This window comes from Chroicocephalus ridibundus, chromosome 2 (assembly GCF_963924245.1).
Source record: "Chroicocephalus ridibundus chromosome 2, bChrRid1.1, whole genome shotgun sequence".
NCBI lineage: Eukaryota > Metazoa > Chordata > Aves > Charadriiformes > Laridae > Chroicocephalus > Chroicocephalus ridibundus.
The window spans coordinates 134,339,860-134,353,569 of NC_086285.1; the positions used below are offsets into that span (position 1 = coordinate 134,339,860).

General features: G+C 40.2%; 1 protein-coding gene across 1 annotated transcript; it reads right to left on the bottom strand.

Annotated features, from left to right (window-relative positions):
- Positions 1-5,960: 5,960 nt before the first annotated feature.
- On the bottom strand, positions 5,961-13,396 carry RPL7 (ribosomal protein L7). The gene is made up of 7 exons (XM_063327052.1): positions 13,266-13,396; positions 12,273-12,375; positions 11,652-11,818; positions 10,485-10,622; positions 10,010-10,119; positions 8,960-9,170; positions 5,961-6,025 (listed from the first exon to the last, which is right to left on the bottom strand). Exons 1-6 carry the CDS (start codon positions 13,277-13,279, stop codon positions 8,962-8,964), a joined length of 741 nt encoding a protein of 246 aa, XP_063183122.1. The 5' UTR covers positions 13,280-13,396; the 3' UTR covers positions 5,961-6,025; positions 8,960-8,961.
- Between the last annotated feature and the right edge of the window lie 314 nt (positions 13,397-13,710).

Here is a 13,710-nt window from a genome sequence, read left to right on the forward strand (position 1 = left end):
TCACAAGGTACTGGAAACAAGCTAGCCTGGAAGTACTGTTCAAAATACATATTCCCTGGAGTCATTCATTCACTTCATTCTACATTGAGCCAGCTAAATTTTAGTTTTATACAGTAAGTAAAAGCAAATAAAAGATTAAAGGAGTGTTGTGGGGTTTTTTTCTAAGACTTTTGTCTACCAAGTTCCATGTCCTCAAAACACTTACTTGAGCGCAAAAGTTTCAGAGATAGCCACGAGAAGTAAACCAGCAAAGATCATGCAGAAGCTTCAAAGAACCACCGGGCTCTAAACTGACAAAGCAATCATCAAAACTAAACCAGAATAATAATAAAAGTAACATCATCTACCAGTTAAGACTGTACTCAAGTCAGAGCTAAACCTCCCTCACCTTCAACACTTTGGGTTATAAATAAATGCAACATTTACACCCTGGCTGCTTTAGTCTTCTAGAGTAAAGAATCTTATAGAGCCAGACACTAGTACATAATTACTCTAATTTCCTCTTAACACATAATTAACACTTCCTATGCCTAACTAAAACCAACTAAACCCGTCACCCGCTATGCTGCTTACAATCCCAATGGCCTCTCTCATAAGGGCGGATGTCTGTATATTAGTAGACCATTTGTATAAAGAAAAGCTTCAGCCAATTTTTCTTTCTACTTTCACAAAAATGTATTTCAGTAGTAGGAGGGAATAGCAAAGAAAAAAAAAATCAGGTTAAGAAAAGGTTGTTAAAATTATAAAATCAGGATTGGCACAAAAAAGCGCCAGTATTAAATCTACTAAACTTATTCTCTTACAGTCCAGATGCGTTAAATAATACCTGGCAAAAGAAGTTAAACAAAAAAAAAAAAGTCTATCTGTTTCTCAAACTAAAACTAGAGATGCTTAGAGCCTTCTTTGAATCCCATTTTCCTACTTGCCTTGACTCACTATGTCTTATTTCTTTCTATCTTGGAGGCCTCATTATAATGATGTGTGATATACAGTATTACTATCAAAAATTTAAACATGCATCGTGCTGAAATTATTAGGTACTACTGTGATATTCTATACATGAGATATTCAGAGTCATCCGGACTTGAAAACTTCAACTTGATTTTATTGTGCAATAAAAAAAAAAGAGAGCATAAAATTGTGGATAAACAGACACCATCAGATATGTCGGAGTGTGGAAATCCTCGCATTGCTCCTAACAAAGTGCAGCGGGAGTGGAAATGTCCCTGAGGCGGCTGCAGGGCCTGGGCAGCACACGTTCACCCACCGACGGCCAGCACTCCAGGCAGACTCCAAAGCCTAGTTAAATGGTACAGAACCCCTCTGGCTGCAGGAGCAGCCGGGGACAGGAAGCATGCAAAGCATGTGGCACGCTGGCTAGTGAAACTGGATTTACAGCCTCTCGGCGCTGCCCAAACAGTGCTAAGCAAGTGAAGAGTAACACTGCTGCTTACACCTCCCCCTGCTCCCTTCCCCTCCTCTACCCTAGATTTTACTTTGCATGTGGCTTATTCCCCACATACACCCCATGGCCCTACAACTGTACACTCCCTCATTTCTCATCTTCCTCCAACCAAGCACCTACTTATTTCATAATAAAAGATATTTGGTGCAATGAGCATGAAGAAATACTTAGCAGATAAAAAACTGCTTTTGTGGAGTTTTTTTATCTTTGGAAAAATAATTCAGGGAAAATTTCTTACAGCTCTGAACTTTAAAAATTTGCTTTTATTTGCAGTATGACCAAAGTCACAAGTACTTCAAACAAGAAGTTACCTGAAAACAATCATGGATAAAGCTGGTGTGATCACTTACATACAGACTGGAAAATGATGGGAGCTTTGTGCAGAAAACGGTTTCTGAATGTCCTTGTTCTTTCCTAGCACTTGCAATTCATGAGCTTAGTACTTGATTTTTCAGACTCTTCAGTCACGAAAAACTGCACCATGTAAGAGCCTCCTCACATCTAAACCCATAATTAGGCAGGGTGAAAATATTTTCGGCATCCTAGATGCCTGCAGTACTCTGGTATGGTACAAAAGCTTTTAGGAAAAACAAGTATGCAAAGAAGAGTGTGAACTTCACCAAAGAGAACTGGCACAACCACGTTAAAAGATCCCTGAAGACAAAGAAATTACCACTGTAACTTAACAGCTAATCAAACTAGTTGAGCCGAACATTTTGACTGGGATTTGGGAAATTAACATTTTGTTTGCTTCTAAGCTCAACTGTTTTCAGATTCCTATTCCCTGTCTGCTCTGCAGTTTCCTAATCTAAACTAAAATCGGGATCTTCTCCCTGCCTTAGACTTTGGCACAGCTTCAGTAAGGAGCAACGTGCAGAGATTTTCTCACCTACAGTTCTGTGAAAAGGAGAGTCTTCGGGAAACGCGAGATGAAAGGAACAGTTTGAACAAAACCCGTGCATCCAGCTCCCTAGGCATGAGCAAACTAGTTGTGCAAAGCAGGGATACCACTTTGCTCAGAACTGACAGTAAGCCCTACCTAATTATACAAAAAACACATGGGTCCCAGTCCTCAGGAGAGCCGAGATCCAGATGCCAAACAGGCAGAAGCAGTGAAGTCCACAAAAGGCGTGTGAAGTCCTACCATCCCTCTACCTGAGCACTTTTTCTGCTAAGGTTAGGTGACTTGCCATTTCGTGTGCTGCATTAGTCCAAGTTCCCTTGTGAAACACGTAACACCCACCAACACCATTCTCAGTTTCACTCTGGGTGGCCAGATGTCTTTAAACAAGGCGTACCTGAAGCGCCTGCATGTAGTAACTTCTGCTGAGTTACAGAGGCTCCAGAACTGCCCTCAACAAATCTCTCACACAGTACAGCATATGCTTTAAAGGAAGAAAAAACCCCAAACCTCAATTTAGAAATGACCACTGACAAAGAATCTGGCACACCACTGGTTAAATATTCCAGTGTCTAATTATCTTCTATTAAAATTGTTTGCTTAAAGCCAAAATTTATCTGGCTTCAATTTCAAGACACTTCATCCTATTATAGCTTTCTTAGATCAAAGAATTCTCTATCATCAAACTACATTTCTCCATGGAGGTAATTATAGGTAGATACTCATTTCGTAACCATGTCTGCCTTTAAACTGAGTAAGTTACGCTCTCTGAGTATTATAAGGCATGTGCTTGATTTTTGGCACGAGAACTGGATACTGCATTTGGCACTAGTGTAAGCACTACTGGAACAAAAGTAGTATTACCTCCCCCATACCATTTGATATTCCCTTTTTAATGCATCCAAGAATTGCATTTGGCCAAGTGGGAGCTTATGTTCAGCTCAGCTGACCATCCATCACGTCTCCTAACTTTCTCTCAAAACACTGACTCTTGGGATAGGCTCCCATTCCCTTTCCAGATGTATGACTTTACACTTGGTGACAGTGAAACAGGCTGTATGAGCAAAAAAACGGAATCCCAATTAACTGTAAAGCCTATAAACCTTAGCATGCCTGAAAACTTGTTAGCGTTTCAAAGCATCTCCTGTTGCTTCTCCAATAGCTATTAGGTAAAGCTTCTGGCTGCAGTTCTGAGGAAAAAAAGGAAGATGTTGGTCATTCTGAAAGAGGATAAGAGTTCATAGAAATTTTGTTCCAGCATGTGTCAGCAGCTGGCAGTTATGGACAGTAAGAAAATAACAGCATGTTTGCAAAAACCTGAACTTTATCATCGAATGTTGACAAAGGATCTGCATTATTTATTGTTTAGAGACCAACTGATTGTCTTCATCAGTACATTTTTAACTCAAATTACCTCATAAATGCTCCAGAATGTACTATTCATTTATTGAATAAATGGATCGTGCCTCTTTTCCAGTGCAAATTTTGACCCTAACTATCAGATCATGAGCTGTTTCTGTAATTGCCTACTATGGGACACGCCTGAAGAGCATGTGTGACCGTGAAGAGCGTGTGCGAGAGTGAAGAGCAAATCCTGAAAGCTATGTTTAGTATAGAAGGTGACCAACTACGCAGAATTACCAGCTTAAACACAGCTACACTTCAATATTAGTTGGCACACTATGTATTAACATCTTGCAGCTGTTATCTGAAAGTATTTCAGAGGCAGGTAAGACAAGTACCATGAAAACCAAATTAACTAAATTCTCCTCACTAACACTTCAGTGCATGTATTCCTTTAAACAGAATCTGTGACTTTGGGGGCATCCTTATCAGATAAAAAAGGTCCTAAGCACTAATTACCTTCATGAGTTAATCTTTTATTCTCTATACCTACCATAGAAAGTTTGCTATCCATTTGCACGGCTTCATTATACACAACATGCTTTTCTGTTAAGAATATACTAGAACATGCGTATGAACCAATAACCGAAAACCTTGTAGCAAAGTAATGGAAGAACTCTACCAATGGAAAAAAAACCAAACCAGGATACTTAAGTCAACAAAACTCTCCTCACGTACGTCCCCCTGATATCTGAATTTCATTGCCCACTGGTGGTTTTAAACTGAAAAGAGTCAGACTGTACTCTTACAAGATCAGGAACTGAGGTTTCCCATTAATAGTGCAAAGTGATTATTATAATTTTCACCATAGGATTTTTTTTCCTTTCCATCCAGCAACTGTATGAAAAATTCTTTTTCCTTGAAAATCATACTGCTTATCACTTTACAAAGATGCCTAACAAATGAAGTACGTTTATGGTTTTCACCTCATTCACTCATTAAACCCTTTTCAAGCATGTATCAGTAGTCTAATTACTTGCACTGAACAGCTGTAAAGAACTGCTAAGCTCTTCTGATTTAGTGCAGTTATTAGCTTAAATGGACAAAGGTGTTGGTACTTTCATATTTACACATAAGAAGCTGTGTTACTAGATTTTGGAGCTCAATGTACAATAGGGGAATTGCCACTTTAGGTTTCGGAACTCTGGAAATATGGACCAATCTGACACTCGGCTCTTTTGCCAATGCCCTAACCCATGAACAAACAAAAGCACACAACAATTTTCCATTAAGCCATTATCATAATTTCCTGAGTTATTTAAAAACAAAACTAGTTTTTGAAAAGCTTTAATAAACTAGCATCGCTGTTAAAAAGTTGTTTTAAACTAAAGTCCAGAAATAAGCTTTTGTACAAATTGGAAAAAAAATAATCAATGCCAGTGATTTTTAAATGGTGAAGTTGGTGACGTATGTAAACACAGCTTGCCTGTTACAGAGAAAGGCATTTCAGTCAGAGCAGATGTGACTTGATCTATTGTGCCAAATGTCTCGGCAGGCTAAGGCTCCTTCAGTGAAGTGCTCGCAAGACAAGTCGACAATCTGAAGGTAAGCTGAGTTACGCATTTTACCAGTCCCTGGGCTTCTAATCCGTGCTCTGCTAGACCTACACGTTATCAACAACTGTTCACATCCTCATGAATCCTGTGGTCTCCACTTCTATAAGTATCTGAAATAGAACACTGCAAACAAATCACGCAGAGCTGAGTAGTCATCTAGAATGTGGAAAACAATTTGCTATTTTGTGAAGTATTTCATGTTTCCTTTGGTAAAAAGTACCTGAAGGTGTTCAGAGCTGGAAGTAATTATTATGATTTTCAAACGAGGATCTTAAAATGTTAAGAACCAATTTACCCTTATCTCTTCTTTACACAGAAAAATCTCCTCACACAGCTTTCTGGTGCGCTACAACTGAGTTGGAATCCTGTCATTCAACAGCATACAGCTCAGTTTGTCATTTACTGTCCCTTTAATCACAACAAAAACAAATAATTATTGCCACTCAAAAACTAATCTGCTACCTGCACGAATCCTTCCAAACGTTCTTCCTCCAACTGAAGGTGAAACAGTGTTATATATATGCTGCTAATTCAAACTATACATGGGTCTTTCAAACAGGTTACTGCAAAGTTAACTTGACAACCACCACCACTAGAGAAGAGGACCCCAAAGAGACCAATTGAGATGACACACTGTTTTGTGCAAGACGGCTTTATTACCAGACCAGAGTTTGAAAGATTGCAGCTGAGCATCTGAATCTGAAAGAGGAAAAAAAAAGAGTATCATTAGCTAGGTGTAGATCTGAAACTTTGGCCACCCAAAGAATTAATATATTCCTACAGTTTATTATTTGGGTTGCAAATACTAATATTTTACTTCACCAGATTTAAGACTTCAGTAGTCTTGCACACAATAATTAGCTTCTATATTAACATCTCTTTACTCAAAACACAGATTTAAAGTGCAGATTTAACTGGATAAACATTTCTACATTGAACTATTGGCACCTATTTTCCTATTTGTCTAAAAGTGTATTGGGGAAAGCTTCATGTTTAAAGACATACTGAGCCATTGCGCACATTCTAAGTTTTGCTGTAGTAACTCTATTTTCAGCACATTTCAGGGACTGTTTACAAAAATGAGAGCAAAAAGAAGACTTGAGACCAGTTTTACAGTTCCTGTAAAATTTGCTTGAGAGCTAATGAAATTCAGTATCTTGCCAATACTGAATTGTCAAAATGCAATATTGAGTACTATGCTCTTTTCCCCCAATCTATACATGAAGGAATCGGTACTGGAAGTCTTTTTTTTTTTTTCCAAAATTTATTTGAGATTACCACTTAAGTAATAAGAAATAAAGACAAATGGTAGGAAACCTATATATAGGGAAGAGGAATAAATATTAATCTTCAGATACAAAGCCCTTCAGAATGACAGGACTTAAGAGTACTGCCAATATCTCACCTGAACTCACTGCTCTAGTAGCCCATTACTTCAGCAGAAACTTCAACATTATTCTATTTTCTACACGTAGGTTACTTGCATTTTAAACATGCACTCTATTCAGAGCAGTAGGAAAGCAGCAGAAATAAAAAGTGCAGGAGATGAGAACAATCAGTTATTTTAGCTTTACACCAGAGGTTTGTTTGAAGTCCAAGCAGAATAACTAACTGCTTATAAGCATAAAATAAGAAGCTAGAAGGTCAATTCCTAAACTGAAAGATGGAGTAAAGTCCTGACGTCTGCTACCTACATGGGATGCTGAGCTAGAAGTCCCATGAAAAACATGAGCAACCAGCTGAATACTCCTAGTTTCTCTGCCAATATACAACTCCTCACAGGCTTTACAGCCACTGCAACAGTGAACTGGAAGCTTCTCTTCTGTAGGATGGCTCCTGAAAACTCAAGACCACCAGTATGCTTCTAATGTTTGTCAGTGAAGATGGAGGAGAAAGGATCTACACTGACAGCAAAGCTGCAGGTTTTCAATTAAAAACAGCAGTTTCCATCTTATGCTCAGAAACCAGATTGGAGCATAAAGTAAAAGTAGTTCTGTTTAATCTTGGTTATGAAGCCTTATGCACTAACTTAAGGAGAACATCTGCCAGTACTGAACCTGTAACAGTTTGTGCCATGAGCAGCAAAATTTCTACGAGAATGCTAGTATAATATAACATCACCCCAGGCACCAAACATTACAGCAATTTTGCTCCTGAAAGTTAACCACTTCTTCCCATAGCTGGGCTAAAAAGCTTTAGAACACTGTCCTCGGTATGCAATGATTTTCCAAGTGCATGTTGCCACATGCCAGTGCTTTAAGACTCCGCTGTTTCACAGCTGAAGACAACACAGCAACATGCAAGAAGTTTGGAGGAGTGGAAACTGAGGAAGAACAGCCTACAAAAAAGCTTCAAGAAAATAAAGCTGTCAGTCAAATGGAAAGATATTTCATAGGTCTCCTTTAGCTCCTTGGACAGACAGCAGAGCTCCACGAGCTCAACTTACTCTGCCTTCTTGGCTATAAACACATTTTTACAAGGTTTAAAAAAAAAAAAAAAAAAAAAAAAAAAAAAAAAAAAGAGAGACTTCTCTCCCTCCAGAAAGTTCATAAAGTCACATCACTACTCACTATTTTCTTTATGAACCAACCCTCTGAAAGTTAGGAATTCCTATGTAAAGCACACATATGATTACTTAAAAAAAAAAAAAAAAAAAAAAAAAAAACAGAAAAAAATAAACCCAACAAAAAACCCGAAACAGACAAACCAAAAAACCCTTCTTGTCTTTGAAGGAATCAGTTTGGGGAAAACTGGGTCTTTGCCTGTTATTCTTTCCAAGCACCCTAACACAATGAAGTTTTCTAAAATTCCGGCATATTTATCATACCAAAAAGGCATTTATCCTTGATTGAAAAGAAGATACAGGCAACACCAAAGCTAGTTTAGTGTGTAAAAAAGGTGAAAAATGCAATGGGAAGTACAACAACTCTGAAAAAACAGTTTTGGCTTTAAATGGCAGAGACTTCTCATCAAAGCAGAAACAGCAGAGTAACTACAACAGATGATAAAACAGATTGTCTGAACTAAGATACTAACTTCAGGGCACAGCTGTCACTGACAAACTGCTTTAAGTGTTAATAAAGTTTCCCATTTCTAAAGGATGGACTATTCAAATGGGCAAAGCAGTCTTTCAGAGTTACCATCTTGGTCATGTTAATGTTAAAATGGTCTAAATTGATAATTTAGTTTCTCACAATCCTAAACAGGCTTTTATAGCAGAAATCAGACAATCTGAAAAGACACTGCACTTGCAATCACAAGACTTTGATCATACTGAGAATTCATTTATAAGGGCTGAAAATTTTAACCAAGATCTCAGCTCTTCCCACCATAAAACCCAAATAAGGTTTTAAAACAAGTTATTGGTAAATTCAAAATAAGTTATCGATAAATGTTTATACTTCCTAAACATATTAGCTATAATTAAGATTTAATCTCTTCACAAACATTTTAGTTTTAGTAAGACCTTAAAAATAAAATCAGAACACTGTATTGTCCGAGTAGCTTAATACTGTAGGCATCACCCGAGCATGAGTGAATATATATTAAACATGAAAGTTCAACCAATAATGGCAGCGGCCCACATAGCAGAGAGAGAACAGCGCATAGTATTAACTGATGGTAATATCTCACCATTAGTTCATTCTCCTTATGAGCCTGTTGATCTGATCTTCCCTGTTACCAGCATCCCCACCTTCCACAAAGTGGATCGTTTTCTTCTTCATTCCACCTCGAGGAGAGGATAACTTGAAAGGCCAGAGGAAGTTGTTCACAACTTTGAAGTTCTTGCCAACAGTGTAAATTTCATGGATCACATCTTCCATGCAGATGATGCCAAACTTTCCTAAAATTCAGAAATGTTGTTTTCAGAAGGGCTACAGAGCCACTGGTCAATGAGAAGCTAAAAATTATCAAGTTATTATTGTCATACCTACTAATTTTGATAAACTGAGGGAAGTCAGAAAGCACCCACTCTGTCATGACAGCCAATGACTGTCTTTTTCAATTAAAAGGGATTAGCTGCAGATAACTCAACATTATTTAGGTGTTACATCTGACAACAAGAATCAGTTTCGGCTGTTGAATATTTGTAGCCAGTAATGACGAACAATAAAAAAAACCCAAATCCCACTTAGTGAATCTTAGGAAACAGACAGTGTTCTCTGAAGAAAAGCTAGGCTAAATAAACTTAAAACCTAGTTACGTGTAGCTCAGGGAAATTCACTGTATTTATGCTGCTATGACTGGAAAAGGAGGAGCCTCCTAGAACAGTGTACTTCCTCCCAGCTGACCACCACGCTTTATTTTCACTAAACACACTAACAGCTTTTAATAGCTAGTTCTTCTGACAGGAAGTTTAAAACTATGTACAATAAGCTTCTTTCCTGATGCAGCACCTTTTCATTACGGAAAAAATCTACTGACACATTAAAGATCAAGGAGTTTACATTTAAAATTACAAATTTAAAATGCTCAAATTTTACTCTTTACACTGGTGTTCAATACTTTATAACGAAAGTTACTTCCACCTTGCTTTGTATTAAGCTATTAAAACAGAAGTAGAGATTATTAACCAATCACTACTATTCTCCAGACACAAATGAGGATAGCTGTCCAGCTTAGTATTAACCATCCAAATGCAACAAGTTGGTTTCTTGTTTTGTTACGCAGAGCAGTATTTACCAAGGCGTTTCTCAATCAGGGAATTATCAGTAAGAGCAATGCGCTGCTTGTTGATCTTGCCATAACCACGCTTGTAGATCAACTCATGCACAGACTTCAGATTGGGATAACTGAAATAGTCAAGTAAAAAAAAAAATAAATGAGTCTTTGCAAGCCACATTCCAAGTTAACATCACGAAATGAAACTTCCATAACAAACAATTTCAGTCATTTCAGCACGTCCCAACTGTAAATACAAAAGCAACCGAGAAGCAAATCATACCGAGTTCCCAACACCACTAATATGAGAATGCCATCATATCTAGCAAGTATCGCCTTTTAAAGCGCTGCCTTAATCATGTTTTCAATTCAAAGTAGGGAAAGCACACAGAAGATACAAAAACATTTTTAACACAAAGGAAACCTCTAAGTCTAGTGTAGCAAAACACACTCAATGTTTTCAACTGGATTTGCTAAAACTGGCCATTTCACTCACCCCCATGCAATATAGGGTTCAACAATCCGCAACATGTTGATAGAAGCTTTGTTGAGTTTTACAAACGTGCCATTAAAAATCTGACGCAGGCGAAGAAGCTGCAACACCTTGCGGACCTTAGGGCTGACACCATTGGTACTAGAAAACACAGGAAAAAAGCCTCAATTATCTACATCCCAGAAAACACTGAGTATCAACTAAAAAAACCCCACATAGTATTATTCCCATATGAAATGCATCATTATTTTACCAATTACACAATGCAAGCTTAATAAATTATTTACTATATATTTTAGTATTAAGTTAAAACAGATCTATTTCCATGAAAATAACTAAGTATTATACTGAAACAATGCTTCCAATCATACCTTTCATTAGTTTTCTATAGCACTTTACAAAAGGAGTGTTAAACAAACATTTCAAATAAAGCTTAGTCAAATGTCAGGGAATACTGGCACATAATTTTATCGAGATTAAGGTGAAACAGAACAACTGTCTACACGTATTTGTAGCCTTGCCACCTTCTTCACAGGAGAGAGCTGGAGCACCTCTCCTACGAAGACAGGCAGAGAGGGTTGGGGTTGTTCAGCCTGGAGAAGAGAAGGCTCCAGGGAGACCTTATAGCAGCCTTCCAGTACCTGAAGGGGGTCTACAGGAAAGACGGTGACTCTATGAGGCAGTATAGTGACGGGATGAGGAGTAATGGTTTTAAACTGAAAGAGGGGAAATTTAGATTAGATATGAGGAAGAAATTATGTCCTGTGAGGGTGGTGAGACACTGGAGCAGGTTGCTCAGGCAAGCTGTGGATGCCCCATCCCTCGAAGTGTTCAAGACCAGGCTGGATGGGGCTTTGGTCTAGTGGGAACTTTCCCTACCCATGGCACGGGGGTTGGAACTAGACGATCTTTAAAGTGCCTTCCAACCCAAACCATTCTATGATTGTTAGAAAACAGGGATTCCTAAAGACAGCAGACACAGCCAGCAAAATGATTTTGCGCTACATTAAATAAGCCTCTGGTGGATGTACAACATTACTATCAACAACTTTGCAAGACAACAGCGGAAGGCTTAATTTTATTTATATACTTAAGCTTTAAACAAGTAACAGGAAAGCCAATTTCAGTGCTTTTGAACATAGAATTGTTTACATCTGTATTCAATCTTACCCTCTTATCCTGATCACAAATGCCAGTTTCGGTTCCGCTGGAACGTAGTAATTGCCAGCTTTTCGGGCCATCCTGGCCATACGGATCTCCTGCCTATACATGTGCCTGTACTCCTTGTGGTACGCTTGGGCTCTTGCATAGATGAGCTTTCTTTGTGTCTTACGGTACTGAAATCAATTTAACATCATATAACGTCTTTTAAAACATGAAGATCACCTTCAAATAACAAAGCATATTCTAGAGCTTCCCACAAACAACACAGATGGTAGGAACATCTGCCCACATTGTGGAGTTTATACTCTCAGTGATGTTCTAGAGAATCTGGAAGATATTATGCAGCAGTGCTGCTTTACCCTGAACAACATTACCACGCATCAAGCTTATAACTTCTCGCTTTGTAGAAGACTAACTTTAATCTTATAGACAACTGTATACTTTGCCCAGAACTGGTTTGTTATTGCCCCCACCCACCAAAAAAAAAATCTATTTCAGTCCAAAGCATTAAAAAAATACCAACGTGCCAGACCCAAATATTGTAAACTTCCGTATTGTGTTACATAAGCATATAGCCCATATTGCAACAGACAAGCAATTCAACTTAAGGAATCATAAAGTATTCACCTTTTTTATAGCCAATATCTTCTTCTGACGTTTGGCTTTCATAGCCGCATAAGCCTGCCGCTTTTTCAGCAGGCTTTCTGGTACAGATGGCACCTTCTTTGCTCTAAATTAAAAGAGGAAAAAACTCTTTTAGCTAATAGGAAAAAACTGGGGTTTAAAGTTACACATCACAAACATCAATGCAAACTCCTAACACAACGTGTATGCAGGTCTCACTGCCTCGGGACAGTCCACTGAGACATCTTCCTTGTTCCTACTGTCACTAGGCCTGGATGTGGCCTGACCATATCACTTTTTATGCTAGAAAAAGCAACTTGACAGACTGGCTGCAGAGCTGCAAACAACCTATGTACACAACCTTAAAGACTGAGACCACCCGAACGTTTTTACCCTACTTTACCATGGTCCTATTTGTAATAAATTAAAAGTCTGTTTCCAGCGCACCACTTTCAAATTAACAAACATTTCAAGGCGTGCTTTAAGAGAAAAACTAGTTTAGCAGTATTCTTAAGTTTATTTCACAGGACTTTAAGCTTACTCAGACTTTAAGCTCTTAAATGTGACAAAACTTGCAAGAATAGTGTTTATAGAGCCGTAATTACCCGGGCGAGCTCCTACCCTAACCGTACCCGGCCACAACTCCCTACTCCAGCCGCACACCGCCCCCCCAGCCGGGACACACTCTGCCGCCCCAGCTCCCTCACGCACAGAGACGGCGCTCAGTGGCCTGCTCTCCCTCCCTACCTCACCCAGGCCCGGCGGGGCACCAGCCGCCGCCCGCGGAAGGGACGGGACCGGCGGCGGCTGCACCCCCACCGCGCTAGGCCCTATCCATCCTCCCGCCCCTCCCGGCCCCAGGACACTCATGCCCCCTCCACGCGTCGCCGACGATCGGAGGTGCGGCGGGCAGCGCCCCGGCCCTGGGGGCAGGCACCAGGCACCACCGCAGCTGCCGATGGCGGCGGATTGTGCCGGGGAGGGTCGGCCACTTACTCCTTCTCCGCCATGGTCAGCACCGGAAGAGAGAGGGCGCGCGCCTGCGCAGGGCCGACGTAACCCCTCTGCCGGCGCAAGCAGGCCCTCCGCGCCGGCAGGACCCGGGGGTGTGGCGTCCGCGGCGGTGCCTGACCACGGTGAGGGCGAGAGGGTGGCTTGGGAGCGCCTGAGGTGAGAGTGGCGGGAGCCGCCCTCCGCCCGGCGCCACCGCGACCGGGTGCGGCTATATCCCGAGCAGGGAGCGGGAGCGAGATTGGGGCTGGGGCCGGCTGTATCCCGGGCCTGGCGGGAGCCGCTCCGCCGTCAGACCCGCCCCGCCCCGTGCTGTGTGGTGAACGCTATGGGTTCGAGTCCCGGCTGTATCGACGTTGATTTTTGTAAAACAGTGCCACTTGACGCTAACACGGAAGCTTGCGCTACTCGATCTCATTAAAACCCACTT

Excerpts from the sequence above, each read along its gene's own strand:
- RPL7 (XM_063327052.1), bottom strand. Across the intron at positions 11,819-12,272 it reads AGATATTGGCTATAAAAAAG|TACCGTAAGACACAAAGAAA; the intron begins GTGAATACTTTA and ends AATTGATTTCAG. Across the intron at positions 9,171-10,009 it reads CCTGATTGAGAAACGCCTTG|GAAAGTTTGGCATCATCTGC; the intron begins GTAAATACTGCT and ends TCTGAATTTTAG.